The sequence below is a fragment of the Talpa europaea genome (assembly GCF_964194135.1).
Source record: "Talpa europaea genome assembly, chromosome: 2".
Classification (NCBI taxonomy): Eukaryota; Metazoa; Chordata; class Mammalia; order Eulipotyphla; family Talpidae; genus Talpa; species Talpa europaea.
The window spans coordinates 142,472,553-142,490,895 of record NC_140068.1 but is presented as its reverse complement, the minus strand read 5'-3'; the positions used below and the strand labels follow the sequence as shown (position 1 = coordinate 142,490,895).

At 44.6% G+C, this 18,343-nt stretch overlaps 1 protein-coding gene across 1 annotated transcript; it reads right to left on the bottom strand.

Annotated features, from left to right (window-relative positions):
• Nucleotides 1-6,848: 6,848 nt before the first annotated feature.
• On the bottom strand, nt 6,849-15,774 carry LOC311188419 (E3 ubiquitin-protein ligase TRIM38-like; the record flags this gene model as incomplete). Its single annotated transcript, XM_084259519.1, has 6 exons — nt 6,849-7,369; nt 9,525-9,637; nt 9,733-9,755; nt 10,716-10,946; nt 14,402-14,497; nt 15,367-15,774. The coding sequence occupies 6 exons, from the start codon at nt 15,772-15,774 to the stop codon at nt 6,849-6,851; spliced, it is 1,392 nt and encodes a 463-aa protein (XP_084115645.1).
• Between the last annotated feature and the right edge of the window lie 2,569 nt (nt 15,775-18,343).

Sequence of the window (18,343 nt, the reverse complement as noted above, 5' to 3'; positions counted from 1 at the left end):
GCCAAGGGGTTAATTACTCTGCATTGTTTTTAGTGTAACAAGTATAAATATGTATAGCTAGCTTTAAATCTAATAGCTGGGACTCCCCGGTGGAGCAGAGGTTTGGAGCTGGGCTGCGAAGCTGCCCTCAGCCTCTGCAGCACCGGTTCGGTTCGGTTTGGTCCGGTCCGGTCCCCGGCTGCAGGGCAAGGGTCCCACATGGCGCGAAGACCTCTTCTGCCGCCCTCACTGCCCCCCTCAGCAGTGTATTTCATCACTCTGCCTGTTCTGTTCCCCGCTGTCTCTGGTGAATTCTCTCACCCTCCAGCCCTTCTGACTGTATCCAGTGCTTGTATAAATAAATAAATCTTAAAAAAAAAAAGAAGAAGAAGAAGCTCTACGGCCTCAAACTTCATTATCTAATAAATAAATAAATAAATAAATAAATCTAATAGCTAAAGCATTTCATTAAAAATGCTTTACTGTAAAAAATAAAATGTTTTAGTGCAGAAACAGCAATAAAAAAGATAAATTCAAATTATTCAAGGTGAAAGTAATTCAGAACATTTTTCTTAAATTTAGGCATACTTTAGTGAAATAGTGAAATACTGACAGTTCTAGAGGATGTTTTTAATGGGAATACTATCACATAAAGAAAAGACAACTTAATTTTTATCTAACTTAGCAAAATACACCTTCTTTGTTTGACAGTGTTAACAGGACAATAACACAGTCAGTAAAATACTTAATGGAAATGATAGCCTTTGCATCTGGGTACAATTGATCAGCTTTAACAAAGACTTCCATGTCTTTAGTCACTATCGCTGTAGCTTTGGGTATATTGAAAATTTTAAGAAATCCACATACAAAAAAACTTTAGCACTAATCAAGGAGTTCAACATGATTGCAGAATATAAGACCAATAAGTAAAATTCAGTTGTATATGTAAAGACCAGCAATGAACAATCTGAAGATGAAAAGAAGGAAATTATCATTTACAATAGCATCAAAAATAGTAAAATGTTAAAGAATTAAATTAACAAAACAGCATAAGACTGGTATGTTGAAATCTGCAAAATACCTTTGAAATAAATTAAGCTCACCTAAATATATGGAAAAGACATTCTGTGTTCAGATACGGTTAGATTTAATTTTACTATGCTGGCAATATTTCCCAAATTGTACAGATTCATCTGTTTTTGTAATTGTTCTTTGGTGTTTGCTTTCTTTTTACAAACATTGGTAACTTTATCCTAAAATTCATCTGGAAATATAAGCGCTGGAGGGAAATGAAAGGGATCCACAATAGCCAAAGCCATCTTGAAAAAAGAAGATCAAAGTTGCTGGGCTCACAAATTGCAATTTCAACATATACTAAATCACTACAATAATCAACACTATGAAGTACTAGCATAAGGATATATATATAGACCAATGAAATTTCATAAAGTCCAGAAATAAACCCATATAGTTATGGTTAATTAATTTTGACTAGTATGACAACACTTCAATGTGCATAGAAAAAATCACCTTGCCAAAAGACAGTGGGACAACTACATATTTATAAGCAAAAGAATGAATGTGGATCCCTGCCTCACAGCATATACAGAACTGACAATGAATCAAAGATGTAAATTAAAGAATTGAAACAGTTAAAAATTCTTTTTTTAACACTTTTTTTTAAAGATTTATTTATTTATTTATACAAGAACTGGGGAGGCCCACAATTAAAAATTCTTGGTGGATAGCAACAAAACTGAAGATTATTGAGCTTCATAAGACTCCATCAAGAATGTGAAGAGGGCCTCCCCAGTGGAGCAGGGGGTTGAGCACAGCTCTGTGAAGCTGTCCACAGCCTCTGTAGCGCAGGTTCGATCCCCAGCCAGCCAGTGAGGGTCCCACATGGCGCGCAGACCTCTCCTGCCGCCCGCTGCTCCCCTCAGCATTGTCCTTCGGTCCTTCTGCCTGTTCTGCTCCCCGCTCTGGCTCTGGTGAGTTCTCTCACCCTCCCGCGCTTCTGACTGTACCCAGTGCTTGTATAAATAAATAAATAAATCTTTAAATGAAAGAAAGAAAGTTCCTATATTCCAACAACAAAGACAAAGAATCCAACTTAAAATGGAGGAAGTGTTACTGAGCAGCCCCGATATAAAAACGGGTTGCCTGGCTGTGGGTCCTTACCCGCGCACTTAAAAGGGACTTATTAATACTCCACTGCAGGCACACACAAAAGGTTAATAAAAAGGTTTATTTACAAGGGAAGGGGAAATGAAGAAATGTACAACTCAGGGAGAAAATGGGGAAATAAAGTGTTTAATGCGTCCTACCGGATCCGCCGACCAGAAAACCCAAAGGCACTCCGAGAGCTGGCTGAATGCTGAGAGCTGGCGGAGAGCCAAAAAGGCCCCCCCCCTACCCCCGCAAAGCCCAAGTGTCTGGCTTTATACCAAACCTGGCTGCTTAACCGTTAGGAGTTGGCGCCTCAACTCCATCTGGGGTTTCCAAAGACTACACGGAGCCAGAGATGCAAAAGCAAAAAGGCTTTATTGCCAGCTTAAGCTAGGGTCCGACTCTGCCTGGTGTACTGACTCAGCAGCCTCATCAGGTTGAGAGAAGGAACCCCTCCAAGGATGACAAGCTGTTTTTTATACAAAGCTGACAGGATGAGGGGACCTTTCATAACAGGGACCAAGCTCAACCTGATTGGGTACTTCTCTTTGGCAACAGCTAAGTTTTGTTTACCCTTGCCTTGTGGTTCTTGTGGTTTTACCCTGAAAGGAAACTTGGGCACAGCTGTGCTCTTCAAAATGATCGTCTTCCTTAAAATGCCTGCTGTCTTGCTATGCCTAGTCCTCCAATATCTTACAACCTCACCCTCAGGTTCCAGCAACTTCCCTTTGGTGGTGATGGGATTTGTCTCTCCCAGTGTTTTTTGGCTTTGGTCTGGAGTGGGGGGTGGAGTCCACAAAGCCTGTACGCAATTAGCTTTAGGACATACTTTTCCCCCTAACAGAAGGATCTTAATAGAAATGACTCCAAAAAGAGACAATACATACATGAAAAATGTGCAACATCACCAGTTTTGGAAAAGGCAAAACAAAACCACAAAGAGACACCATGCTGCATCCACCAAGATAGCTGTAATTGAAAAATACTGACAATAACAAGTGGTGAAAGTGGAACCTCTAACACTGCCTATGTGGATATAAAATGGTGCAACTTCTTTGGAAAACAGCTGCACAGTTCTTAAAAAAAATTGAACGTGGGCCTCCCCGGTGGCGTAGTGGTTGAGCGCTGGGTTGCGAAGCTGCCCGCAGCCTCTGCAGCGCTGGTTGGATCCCCGGCTGCTCCCCGGCCACCAGAGGAGGGTCTCACATGGAAAGCAGACCTCTCCTGCCGCCCGCTGCTTCCCTCAGCAGTGTACTTCGGTCCTTCTGCCTGCTCTGCTCCCCGCTCTGGCTCTGGTGAGTTCCTCACCCTCCCGCGCTTCTGACTGTACCCAGTGCTTGTATAAATAAATAAATCTTTAAAAAAAAAATTGAACGTAAGATTTGTCACTTGCAGAAATTCTACTCCCATGTATGTACCCAAGAAAACAGAAAACATAATACTCAGACAAAAACTTGTGCAAAACAGTTCACAGTGGTCCTATTCAAACTAGCCCCCAAGTGGAGACAACCCAAATGCCCATCCACTGATGAAAGGACAAATACAGTATAAAGTCCATATAATGGCATATTATTCAAATATATGTGAACAAAATACCATTTATGCACCTGTATTAATGAACCTTGAAAACACCTACAATTGAAAGAAGCTGGACACACAAAGTCACTTCATGTATGATACTTTTTTGTTAAATGTCTGAAATAGGTAAATACATAGAGAGAAGGTAGATTAGTGTCCTTGCCAAAGACTGACAGTATGTGTGAGATGAATAGTTACTAATTAATGATATGAGACTTGTTTAGAAGAACTGAAAATGTTCTGAAATTTAAAGTGACATCTGTACAAATTTTTGAACACACTATGACCACACTTACAAAAGGTGGATTTTATGACATGAAATGTGCCTTAATAAAAACATTTACTAGTTAGAAAAAATATCCACCTGTGCAAAGAAGCCATTGACTCATGATGAATGAATCAATCAATCAAAATTTACCCAGGAAAGATGCAGAACTTGAGTAAAGGCTACTAAGGCAGTTATTATTACTGCCTTCATATGTTCAGATGTTACACAGATACCTAAACCAAATTGAATTTCTAGAAATGGAGACTAGCGCATATTAAAGGTACAACAGGATGAATGACTGATGCAACCCTGCAAAACAAACTATTAGGAAATAGACGGTCCAGACACAGAAACTATACAAAACCAGAACAACAGAATAAAAACAAACAAAAATGGTGCCTCCCCTGGTGGCGCAGCAGTTGAGCGCTGGGCTGAGAGGCTGCCCGCAGCCTCGGTTCGTTCCCGGCCGCCGGCGAGGATCCCACAAAAAACAAAACAAAACAAAACAAAAATGAACACGTGTCAGCGGCTGCGCAACAGCTTCGTGTCTCCTACTATATATGCTCGTTCTGCTCCTGCAAGTGTGGAAAGGGGAGGAAAGATCAGGGAAGGGGCAGAAAGGGTATATGAAGAACTGGTGGATGAATTTTTTTCCTAAATAGCAGAAACTGTCACCCTTCTCATCCACGCATTTCACCGAACCCATTTCAGAAGGAAGGCTGCCCCACGCGGTGAGGGGGACAACGAAGAATCCGCAGCAAAGGTGACCAGGCACTGACTTTAATAACTGGGGGTTGAGCAGCCGGTCTCCACTGTCGGGACCTTCCCCTAGAAATCCCCCCAGGGAAACGCGCCCGCGACACTCCCCAGGCGGGAGGGCGGGTCCTCCGGCTCCGCACCACACCGCCCCGAACCCCAGACTTCCCGCCGCACCCCCTATGCCCGCCCGCTCCCCGCCCGCCCCCCGGGTGCTCCTGCGTGAGCCTCACCTCCTCTCCCCGCGCCGGCCCAGCCCTGTCGCCGTCATCTTACACCGACGCTTCCCCCGGAGTCTCCTCAGCCGCCGCTGTCAGGGGAAGGCGGGCCGCGCGGGGGAGACCGGCCCGAGACCCTCGGGCGCAGCCGCAGCCGCAGGCGAGGGGGGCGGGGGCGCCGGGGGAGAGGACCTGGGCCCGCGCCGAGGAGCCGCCGGTAGGAGGCGCCAGAAAACGACGCCTTAAGCAGCGCGCCCCGGGCGCCCGGAGGCTGAAGGGGGCGGGGCTCCTGGGGCGGGGCCAGGATTGGGGCGTGGTTGGGGGGCGGGGCTCCTGGGGCGGGGTCAGGCCAGCCCGCGGGGCGCGGGGCGGGGCTCCCTGGAGCTCCCACTTCCCGCGCGGGCTGGGAGTCAGCCTGACCTGGTCTCCCTCCTCCGTGGCCTGTCCTGTCTGCGTGCATCACATAAATAACCCATCATCTGATGTGAGAATCACCAAAGAGGTGACACGGATTATTCTTAGAGACTAAGACAAAGATGAAAGTCATCTTTGTCAGAAATATGCCTATGACCTCACCTTCAGGTGGTCACCTCTTTCCAGAAGTAGGCGCTGACAGTGGCGGAGAGACTGTAACTCCAGTGCCTCTGCATCCTCACAGAAAACAGTCCCGCCAGTGTGTGCGCGGACCTGGACTTTATCCTCTGACCAAGAGTCCCACGGATATACACGGGAGGCTGAGGTCAAGGGCAGCCACACAATCCTGCAGCCCAGCCTGCTCCAGCCTGAGGACACACGTGGTACAGGCACCTCCCACCACCGAGGCTCCAGGAGTGAGACCCTAGCAGGGTGGCACCTTGAATGCCTACAGGACCCATTACAGAAGTGAAAGGGGTGCTCAGAGAAAGGTATGGGTGCTCTTCTGGGGGTCTGAGTGGACCTGGGTAAGGAGAAAGAAATGACCCCTGATCAACCCAAGTGGGAAAAGAGGCCCCTTCTGTCACTGCAGAACCACCACCAGGTGTCAGCCCTCTGCCTGGGCGCCCCTCTCTGCCCCTACTGTATCGCTTTTAAAATGTACGGAACAGGACCTTCCTGGTGGCACAACGGGTTAAGTACAGCACTATGAAGCAATCCGCAGACTCTGCAGCATGAGTTCGATCCCCAGCCCGCCAGGGAGCAACCCACATGGCGCAGCAGACCTCTCCTGTCTTCCGTGATGCTCCCCTCAGCAGTGAATTTCATTCAGTCTGCCTGTTCTGTTCCCCACTCTGTCTCTGGTGAATCCTCTCACCACGACCCTGCCCCTGCACCGCTGGCCTGTACCCCAGCTCTTGTATGCATAAATAAATAAATCTTTAAAAAATTTAAAAAATAAAATGTATGGAACAATTCAAGCATCAACATATTTAAAACTTCTCCAGGTGACCAGAATGAGTTGCGAGGGCTAACCATTAATTTGTCATTTCTAAAATAGGTTGCATATGTTTCTGGGGAAATGGAGGCCCAAAGAAGGTAATAAATTACCCAGGATCCTACAAAGATTAAATGATCACAGGGACAAGATTCCTCTTTAGCAGGTCGTATCTCTGGAAGTATGTTGCACTCTTGGTATAAATTAACCAAAAACAAAAGCCCATGTCTTATTTCATATGCCTTGGGCTTTGTGCCTGCGCACATATCACAGCAACTTGGGAGTAGACAATATTACATTTGAGGAAACTGAGGCCTAGACAGATGCTGTCACTTGTCCCTTTTTAAAGAAAATCAGAAGTCAGACATAAATCAGGCTCTGCATTGGATGGTAGCAAAACTATTTTTATCTCTATCTAGTATCTTCATCAGACCCAGCATGTCCATCTCAAGAAAGAGGCAATTCCTGTTTACTCATCTGGTAGAGGCAGGAATAGAGGAGAACACGGATAAACCTGGAAAAGGGGTCGGAGAGTTTCAGAAAAGGAGGCCTTCGGGAAGGTAAAGATGTGGGAGCCAGTCGGCATGTTGTAAAAGGACACAAGTCCGGCCTCACAGTCCAGGAAAACCCCCACAACCAGGGGCCTCTTTCTCAGAGAAAGGGAAGTTGGGGGAGAGGTCAGGGCTGCATAGTGGTTCCCTTTGCAGAGCCTGATGGCCCAGACTTCAGACTGAAACTTGAGATTCCTCGCAGATGCCCGGCACACATTTTCCAGACAAACTCCTACGTCCCACTGAGTTCCTTCTCCCACATCCACCTCAAAGTAATGCCTTCCAGAGGTGAAGCCCTCACAGCCCAGGACACAGGGTAACACACTAAATCTTCTGGAAGTGCTAAGCTTCATCTGGGCATCTCCACAAGCCACTTGTCTTCGATCCTTAGACACAGTTAGGCCAACATGAGCTGTATCTGCATCCAGAGTCACGCTGACTAAAAAAAATAAAACAAACAATCAAAACCAAAACAAGAAATGTGTGTTATGTCTTATTTTTAAATAAACCTAGGCTATGCTCAATTACAAACTTTTTCTTACTACTAGCTGTGTGAGTCATTCTCTAAAACTTTCTAAATATAGATACTCTATGGGGGTGGAGGGCAGGGAAAGGAGAGCCTGGGGTCAAAATAAGGGGGTTGTAATTGTAAGGGGAATATAAAAATAAAATTTAAATAATAAAAAATAAAGAACAGAGATTATTAGAGGAAAAAAATTTAAAAAATTAAACTTTCTAAATATAAAGCAGAAATCATCATATTGTCACAAAGAATCATGAGAAAGATATTAGAATGAGCTAATATAAGATTAGTGTTTGGTGAAATTCCTGGTAAAAGTTAAGTGATAAATATGTGATAATAAAAGTAAATGTCATCATTATTTTCATCATCCTCATCATCACCATCTTAGTCACTCAGAGAAACCAAGGACCAGAACTCCCCAGGGTGGACATGGTTACTGTCCTCTCTAAAGCCCTTCCTCTCCCAGGTGGGAATCATGGAGATAAGAGTAGACAAGTCCTTCCCTTTACTAATAACCACCCACCTGAAGATCAGAAAAGAAAATGATAAAGTCACGTCATAGCTTGTGGCTGAAGTCCCAGTTAGTTCCCCAGGTGTCAAGACACACGCCAGCTCCATGGCTTGTAAGTAAAGCTCTTCTGTCTTGTTTCAGATAAGGTTCCATGGGGATTAGTGAAAGAAAATAAACTCAACACTGATAGCACAAAAAGTATATAACTAGAATCAAGTTGAATAGAAAAATATGTGACAAACTGAAGTTGATATTGGCCAGTAGAGTATATTGAAATGAAGAGAGCTAAGGTGCCTCCTTGGTGGTGCAAGGGTTAAGCACAGCACTATGAGGCTATCTGCAGCTTCTGCAGCATGAGTGTGATACTGGCGGCCAGCCAGGGAGCTACCCACATGGCACAGCAGACCCCTCCTGTCTTGCCCACTGCTCCCCTCAGCGATGTATTTCAGTCAATCTGACTGTTCTGCTCCCCACTCTATCTCTGGTGAATCCACTCATTCCCAGCACCTCTGGCCTACACACCAGTTCTTCTACGCATAAATAAATAAATCTTAAAAAAAAATAAAAATGAAGAGAGCTAAGGAGGTTCCCGCGTCAGTTAATCACCTGCTGCGTAACTGGGTAACACACGACAGCTGGTCACAAATTGATGAGTAGTGACTTCCAGAAGCTGAGGGCACTTCCAGGAAACAGCTGGTAAGAAGTCAGGGCCTTATAACCATGAAGAAATAAATTCTGCCAACAACTGGAAGAAGATTCCCCAACTGATCCACCAGGTGAGCCCATAACTGCATTGTGTGACCCCACCTGAGCTGGGCACAGATTTCTGACACACGATACTGAAAAATGTGGTTTTTGCTTTAAGCCACTAAATATTTTTTAGCAGCAGGTAACTAAAATATTCACCAAATCATATCCAATTAGGTTTAATTTTGTGGACAAGTGAGTTATGTAAAATATTTAGTTCTCAAAGCATTTGAATTTTGTAATTGTAGATCAGAGATGATGGAAATACAGCAAGCCCTGATTAAAGGAATCCAGGGAGGAAACATGAGATTTGCAATTAGCAAAACATGATTTTCCTTATGATTCTAACATTCACCATATTGTCTGGGTCAAGGCCCTAAAATATTTGCATCACAATAAAGTATCTTCACCTACCTTTCTTGCACTGTGGTCAGAGATGACTGAGAAGTTAACAATAAACATTATATACCAGACACTGTTGTAAATACTTTATGTGTTGATGCTCTTTACTTTCATGATGAAACCAAAGAACTGAAAACTGTTAATATTCTCAGTGATTAGGAAAAATGAGGAGAGAGCCTGGACTGGTGCAGCTGATGAACCGGAGACAGGGAGTGTGAAGGGCCTGTACAGATCCCCAGCAGGCTGTGTCCCATGTAAGCGCTGGAGCCTCCTGACCCGGGGGAGTAGACAACTCCACAACAACTCAACAATCTCTCTGGCTGTGAGTGTCTCCAGGGGCAGGTAGTGAGCGGGGTTACCACGACGGTATCTTTCAAGTATAACATCTAAAGAGTTCTTGGCTTTTCATACCTTGGTAGCTCTTTAGCATTTTCTTCACATCCAAGTATAGCTCAGGAACATTACACACAGTGTGAAGCTCCAGAGAGACGGCCTCTGGCACTTCCAGCTCCACAGCCACACTCCTAGAATCAGCAGAGGACAGAGACATCTTCAGTGGGATGGTCCATTTGGCCCTAAGGACCCTCACCCTGCCCACCGGTGCTCCTACGGCACTTACCCACTCAAGGTGTCTTTCACATCCTACAGAGAAACAAGGACACAAGGGTAAGCGCGGGTACATCACTATTTCACGGGGTATGGTACATGGGGCTAATCTCTACAAACATTCCTCCAAGAATAGAATGACCCAGCCATTGACATTGCTAGAAATCAGGTAGACTGATACCTTCTGTGCCCTAAGGTAGCAGCATGTACGTACACAGTGTATGACCCTCTGAGTTGGTAACTTCCTTCCTGTGACCTGTGCCTCTAATCACAGCAGCCTGTGGGCTACTTAGGGGAAAGGCCAGGAGCTTCCCATACTCCCTTACAAGATTTGCATCAGTGACATAAAATCCTTCTGAGGAGCTCATCACTCTTCACAGAGGGCCTTAGAGGTGAACACAGGTAGAGCCCCTGAGATGGGCCATGTAGGTGGTGGCAGCAGGTGTCACATAATGTTAGAGCTGTCATGCTACATTCTTACCCTCAGAGTGTGACCTTCACTTCTATAGAACCTAGAAGAACTAGCTCCAGGCATTTGTCATGAAGCTGAAAGAAGGTCCAGGAAGAGTTCTTTGGGTCTTGTCATATACAAATAAATCAGGGAAAATGCTGATAGTCATGTTGGCTGTCCCCCTTTACACTCAAGTCACCTGGAGAATTGTCCAGGAAACAGACCAGCACACAGGGTTCAGTGTACATGGAACAGACACAAATGGCAGCAAATGATACCCTACAATTCATATTGGACAATATGGAACCAATTGGCCTATAAAAGCAGAAGGAGTATATTTTTTGATTCATATGTAGTTACCGTATAGCCTACTGGAGGCCTCTCTTCAAATATTGATAAAGAAATGCTACTTTAAATCCCCACAATAATTCCCCACTTCCCAGAGAAGCTGGAAGACCTTGCCATCTTCCCCTGCTTCTCTCCACTGTCCCCGTAACACTCGGGTGCAGAAGCCTCTTCTGTGTTCTCCCAGGGCACAGCCTCACCTGCAGCAAATCCTGGGCTGGGCCTTGACATTTCTTCTCTAGTTCCCGGATGTGGCTCTTGAGTTCCTGGCTCTGCTTTTCCAGACTCGCCTCACTGTCCTGCAGAATCTTCAGAATCTGCTCTTTTTCTTTCTCCAGTCTCCACAGATAACATTTCTCCTCAACACGGAGGAAGTTGTGCAGATTCTCAAAGTCAGACTGGATTTTCTTTCTCTGGAGCTTTATCTTCTCCTAGAATGAAGAAGATATGCTCAAAAGGTGCAAACAGAACAAACTTCATTTGTGGATGAAATGAGGAAAAAATGAGGTACATCTCTAAAATGGGAAACTCTCATCCTTAAAATTGTATGGAACTCTGTTACAACATGGATGAGCCTTGAAGATACATGGTCAGTGAAGTAAGTTAGAAAAACGGACAATTTTGATTGCTTTTATAAAGGTACCTCATTAAGTTTGAAAACAGAAAGTGGAAATGTGGGTATGAAGTGGGAGAAGGGAGAGAGGGGACAATGGAGATACTGTTTAGTGGTGATCAAGTGTCATGTTGGAAAAATGAACAAGTTCTGCAAATGGAGAGTAGAGTTAGGGACACCCCAATATGAAGATGATGCCAATGAGATGAACAGTGGATGCTGAAAATGCTAAATTTCATGTTTATTTTAAAGATCACATGGGCCTCCCCGGTGGCGCAGTGGTTGAGCGCTGGGTTGCGAAGCTGCCGGCGACCTCTGCGGTGCCGGTTCGATCCCCGGCTGCTCCCCGGCCACCTGAGGAGGGTCCCACATGGCGCGCAGACCTCTCCTGCCGCCCGCTGCTCCCCTCAGCAGTGTACTTCGGTCCTTCTGCCTGCTCTGCTCCCCGCTCTGGCTCTGGTGAATTCTCTCACCCTCCCGCGCTTCTGACTGTACCCAGTGCTTGTATAAACAAACAAACAAACAAATAAATAAATAAAATGCCTCTATTAAAAAAAAAAAAATAAAAAATAAAGATCACAGACACTTATAAAAAGTAAAGTGTTTGGGGATACTGTGATATTTTTTGCCATGAGTCATCTGAGGTGGAGGAACGTGCATGTTCCTGCTGCAGACTGAGGCCCAGGGGGCAGGACTCAGATGTGGGAGAGGCTGCCCCAGTTCTCTACAGTCAACTCAATAATTTCCTTCTCCAGCAGCCAAATCACAAGATAAGGAGGCACAGGCCACCCGATAATGTCATTAGGGAAGGAGGGCTGCTGCTCCTCCCCATGGTCCACAGTAGAGGGCCCTGGTGAAATGCTAGTGAACCCACTTTAATTTGGAATGTACGAAGATTATGCCGGGGTCCTCAGATCTTCCAGTCAGGCTCTGCCTTCCTTCTGGGAAGCTCTGTGTGAAGCGGCTGCCTTTGCTCTGAACAAGAACCCTTTGACCTCATACCTTTCTTGTTCATGGTATCGCAGACCTTCTCAAAGACAGCAGAAACAGGCTGGTCTAAGTTTAGCGACATAGTGCATTTAATATGGCTCTGGCAAGAAGATCTCAATACAATAAGCTTTAGTTAGTTAGCTGGCCAAGAATAGCAAGTGACAAAATAAACTCATTTTAAAGATAATAACTGGAAAGGGAGAGAAGAGAGATGGAGGGAAAAGTAAATAAAGAATGAAGCAGGTATGGAAAAAGAAAAGAAGGAAGACAGATCATGGAAGTCAATAAATTCATCATTTAATATGTGTCAACAAGTTGAAAAACAAGAAGATGGGATGAGAGAGCACCAGAGGAATGCACACAGGCCCTGCCACCTCTCAAATACCCTAGTCCAATCTCCAACACTATTATTATCATGAAATATATAATCATACTTAACATTAAAAATAAACATTTTTCAGTAATGGCATATGCATTGACCGGTCACTCTGCCAAGCACTGTATAGATATGCTCTCAGGTGATGCTCGCAGTAACCTGCAACACCCTCAACCCTTTATACAGAGGAGGAACTGAGGCTCACAGACTAAGTACCTAGCCCAGCTCTGTGCAGTATATTGTAAATCCAGCAGATGGTCACCAAGAGCTGATCTCCAGGGGCACACAGAACACATCCAAGACTGTGTCAAAGAAGAAGTTAAGCTCAGGCCCTTCTGCAAGGAGCCAGTTTCCAGGCATAGCCCCTCCTCCAGGCCTGAGGCTGCCCCAGACCCTGAGTCTTCAGAAACTGCATCAATAATAGATTTTGTTGTTGACATCAAGGTTATTATGGTATTGATATGGGTGGAAAAATGTATTTTCATATGATGCATAAAATATAGTTTCTCTTCATTCCATTTAAATGAGGATTTATTAATCCTTTAGTACATGGACTGCCATTTATTTAGTGGTGTTATGGAACAGACAGTAGAGGAAAAAACAAACTTGAGCAAATCACAGCGTAGTGGGAAGACAACTTGTACGTCACGCAGAACCCAGGGAAAACAGTCCCTGGGCACTGGGAGCAGTCACTGGTCCATCCTCTTGCTTTTGCAATAAAGTTTGTTTTTGGTTTCTTGCTTATTAAAAAAAAAAAAAAAAAAAAAATTTGGAATGTACGAAAATGTCTCTATCCTGGGGAATTTTGTGAAGCAAAAGTTTGTGATAAACATCACCACGACTAGACATTAACCGAAGTAGGCGAGTCCATGACTATCAACAGAGGGAGGTCTGAGGCTGAATTTGATCACAGACACCAGAAATATTCATCCACAAAGCTTGTGTCCACTTGAGCCTCCTTATGTATAAGACTGACAGAAACCACATGATCTCTCTTGTGGGACTCAATTTTCATTTGGAAAACACAGAGTTGCAACTTCCACTGGGGCTTCCTCAGTTCATGGGGTGCTTCAGTGACTGTGATGTTGTGGAGAAGGGAAGCTGATATGTGTAGGAGACACATACAGGACAGCTAGACTTTGGCATTGACATGGTTTCCCTACAAATTTGCAATGATGGAAGTTCTCACAACCTGAGATTCCAGAAAGGCAGGAAGTATGACTGTCCTTGAGAGCTTAAATTTAACATCCACACACAAAGGACCAGGACAATGGCTTGGAAGAGACCCTGAGGGAGACATAACAACTAACCAGTCTGCAGGCTGAGTGCCCATGAGGGATCACATCAGTATATCTGGAAGGCATAGGCCTCTGGTGCAGGAGACTGGTCAGACCTGGAAAGTCTTAGCGGAAACACAGTGTAAATTAAAAAAAAAAATTGCTCTTATTACAGCTCTATCCCATCATCAGTCTCATAAAGATGATAGTATAACGTCACCTGGACTGCCCATGTATACAGAGCTCACAAAGGTTTTTGAACCTCGAAGGATGAATATGGACCCTGTATTGTGGTAAATGTGCCAAAGTGATGAGGTTGAATTCTTTTAACCATGAACTTATATAAACTATGAGGAATTTCCAATTTCCAATTTAGTCAAGGATGGTTCTAGGTAAGAAAGGTCAAAATTCTGCTTCTCTGGACTGAAGTATCAGGAATCCCAGGGAATTACTATTGAAAGGTTGAAAAAGAAAGGAGATAAATTATCATAGAATGTTTCTTCCTTGGATGTCATTTATTCAGTCTGGTGCAGTAAGAAGGAACCAGCATGTGCTGTGTGAAAACATCCTCCCCTCTGCCTAGGCTTTAGGATTCACAATAGTTTGAAATCAATAAACTCAATTTCTTACCTGCCATTTTCTTATTTGTTTCTTCGTGATCAACTTCAGACCCTGACATTGGTCATCTTGTTCCCTCAGTTTTGTCACAGCTTTCTGGAGCTTTTCCTGATAATAATACGGTGAAACAATTATAATCAATCTGACAAAACTTCTTCAAGCACTTGAGTCTAACCCTCCAGGATGGTTAGACTGACCTTAAGTGTTGTTCAATCCTTATGCTTTCAGAGAAACACCCTGAGGAAGGTCTGTGCAGTAAGCCTGGACCACTGTTAGGACTTTTACCATCATTTCTGTGCGGCCAAGATGGAGGCTTAGGAAGGGGTTGAGTGACATGCACTGGGGCCCATCGCTGGCGGGTGGCTGAGCTGTGATTCCAAGCTCATCTGCTGACCCAGAGTCAGCTGACCCAAAACCACAGTTCTGCCAGGGAAATGATGCATGTGGCAAAGATAATAACATACACAGATGACTTTCTCTAAATTTCTGCATATGGTGAGTTATGTGTCCTTGCAGACTCTCTTCCCACTGGCTGGGATCCTAGTCACCACCCAAGCAAGGGCACTCCAGACTCTCTTGTTTTGCTGATTTCTTTACCCTGTTGACTCCAGGATCCCTAAAAGGTGGTGTGTCTTTCCCTATTTTCAGATTCTGTCACATGGCCCTGAACATTGTGTTTTCTCGAATAATACACACAAGCGAAGATAAAACAGGCCGGTGTGGATTGGGCACACTGTATTCTACACAGGGTCATCACAGCAAGAGTGAATAAGGACAAGACTTTGATCATCCACTAAATGTTAGTACAGTTAAGAATTTATATTTTGGGGACTCATCGTAAACCATTTGTCAGAAAAATGACACAATGAAAGTCATATTTCAAGATCATAATCTCTGATTTAAGTGAAGAAAATCTCATGTCTGAGAGTTCAACATGAGAGCAGGTACTTGCTCAAGCCCTCAGCCCACCCACTCACCTTGTAGCCTGGACATACGTCCTCCACAAGAGCCATGCTGTGTCCGCTGTGCTGGGGGGAGCGCTCACAGCGCCAGCAGAGGAGCCTCATATCATCCTCACAGAACAGGCGGAGCTGCTCCCCATGCTCCTCACACAGCCTCTCACTGTCTATCTCCTTAACGGTCTGAATGAGGTTTTCCAGTTGCTTGTTGGATCGGAGACTTTCCCTTTGAAATGGTGCCCGGCACAGGGGACATTGGGGCTCCCTCAGGGATGATGTCACTTGTAGGTTCTCAAGTGTGCCCTCTATGCACTGGCAGCAGAAGCTGTGCCCACAGTCGATGCTCAAGGGCTCTGTCATCATCTCCAAACAGATGGAGCACATGGCTTCCTCCCTCATCTTCTTGATAGTGGTAGCTAAGGCCATGGCTTTTCTTCAAAGGCTACAATATCAGTTTGGAAGCAGAGATGAAGCTCTCAGAATTTTCCAGTGATGGAACTACACAGCAACTTGGTTATTCAGCCTCCAAAGGCCTTCAAATCTTTCTGGAGAAGAAATGGTTTGGATTTCGAAGAGGCAAACCCTGTTGCTGGGTTGTAGAAATGGTGATCCCTATCATAACTGGCTACTAAAATTTAACTTACATAAAGTGAGAAAATTTAAATTTTCTAATTCTACTTCCCACTAACTCTGTTTCATTTGCTTCATATCTGCCTGTGGACTGGCTACATGGCACCCCAGAGAGAGAGCATTCTATCATAGGAAGTGAAGAGAGATAGAAGCAAGGTAAGCTTTCCCATAAAAATTGCAGGCCGAGAGGGAGAACTAAGTCAGGGAGAGTGAATCTCTTTCCCCATCTATCAAACATCAAGAATGATAATTAGGGCCTCCCTGGCAGCTCAAGGGGTCAAGACATAACCTATGAAGCTATCCACAGCCAGTGCATCACGAATTTGATCCCCGGCTGGCCAGGGAACCACCCTAAATGGCGCAGCAGACCTCTCCTGACTTGCCCGCTGCTCCCCTCAGCAGTGTATTTCAGTCTGTCTGCCTGCTCTGTTCCCCACTCTGTCTCTGGTGAATCTGCTCTCCCCCACACACATACACTTCTGGCCTGGACCCCAGATCTTGTATGCATAATTAAATAAATTTTTTTAAAAAGAATGATAATTAGTGCCAAATCACTTCCTTATTAAGTAGTAATACCACTTAGGAATTGGGTAATCTACGAAGGATTCAAACGAGACAAACACATTTGACTCTACTTCCCCCCACCTCCCTCCCCCAATTCTCCCAACTCCCACACATAAAACATAAAAAGGCAATAATTTAATAAAGATTCAGTGGGAAATGGCAATAGGATAAAAACAAACCAAGGAAACCAGAACAGTGTCCCTTCTGTCATTCCTAGGTGACCTGAGAGAAAGAATCCAAAAGTGCTAGAAAGTAAGAGTTGGTACTGGGAGCAGAGCCGAGGACACCTGGGAAATAGCAGTCTTAGGAACTGTCTAGCAGGGGAAGTTCTCTGTGGGAGAACCCAGGGAGTTTGCAGGATCCAGATATGGGGAAAGTGGGAAGCAGTGGGGAAGGTGGGGACATGTGGGACACTGGGTACTAGACACCCCTAGTGTCCAACAGTGATGATCTGAGAGCCAGACAGGGAGGAAAGACAGGAGCAAAGAGGCCTACCCCTGCCCTGCAGCTAGGTGCTCAGAGAATCTAGTCCTGCCTTCTTCCCACAGGGAGGCGGTGGGGCGAGAATGGAATCAGGGGAAATGTTAGTGACCTTTTCTTTGAAGTGACAGTGTTCAGAATGAAAAACTGGCATCAATTAAGTTACTGGCTGGGTTATTTCTCTCTAATGCAATAATCATGACAACTCTCTTCAGATTTAGAGAATTACTGCTCTATTTGACTCCATGGCATATTATTTCCACAAAGGGTGTATCAGGCTTCTCTCTGCCAGGGTTGCAGTGCTCCTGGGGAGATGACCGCCCTCCTCTGACCCTCATTGCCCTCGGCCTTCACTGAAGGTGGGTGAAAATCACATGAGGTGGGACATGGAGTCTGTGAAAGAAGAAGAGGCGGGGGAAAGTGATGGAAAGCAAGTCCTGACCATTTTCACATTCCAGGGCACCCTCTCTGCCACTCTCTCTCTCTCTCTCTCTCTCTCTCTCTCTCTCTCACACACACACACACACACACACACACACACACACGTTAGCACTTCCTTTAAAAATGTTGGCCTACACTACCTCTCACCATGCACAAAAATCAACTCAGAATGGATAAAAGATTGGAAATCATACCTGAAACCATAAAATATATAGAAGAAAATATAGGCAAAACACTACAAGACATACATCTTGGTAACAACTTTAAAGGCTCATCATCCAAAGCAAAGAAAGTCAAGGAAAAGATAAACACCTGGGATTACATCAAACTGAAAAGCTTCTGTAACTAAAAAGAGACACCCCACTAAACTAAAATGAGACACCCCACTGACTGGGAAAAAATCTTGGCACTCCATCCAACTGATAAGGGACTGACCATAAAGATATTCAAAGAACTCACACGACTCAACAAGAACAAAGTAAACAATCTAGTCAAGAAATGGCCAGAAGAACTTAAAAGACAGTTCTCCAAAGAGGAAATGCAAATGACCAACAAGCATATAAAAAAATATTAAACATCCCTTACAATCAGGGATATGGAAATCAAAACCACAATGAGATACTACCTAACACCAGTAAGGATGGCACATATCAAAAAAACTAGCAACAACAAAAGTTGGTGAGGAAGTGGTAAAAAAAGAACCCTCCCACATTGCTGGTGGGAGTGCAAACTGTCCCAACCACTATGGAAAGCTGTCTGGAGGTTCCTCAGTCTACTAAAAATAGAGCTGCCATATGACCCAGCAATTCCACTCCTTGGGATCTACCCAAAGGACACAAAAACATTAATTCAAAAGAATACCTGTACCCCTATATTTATT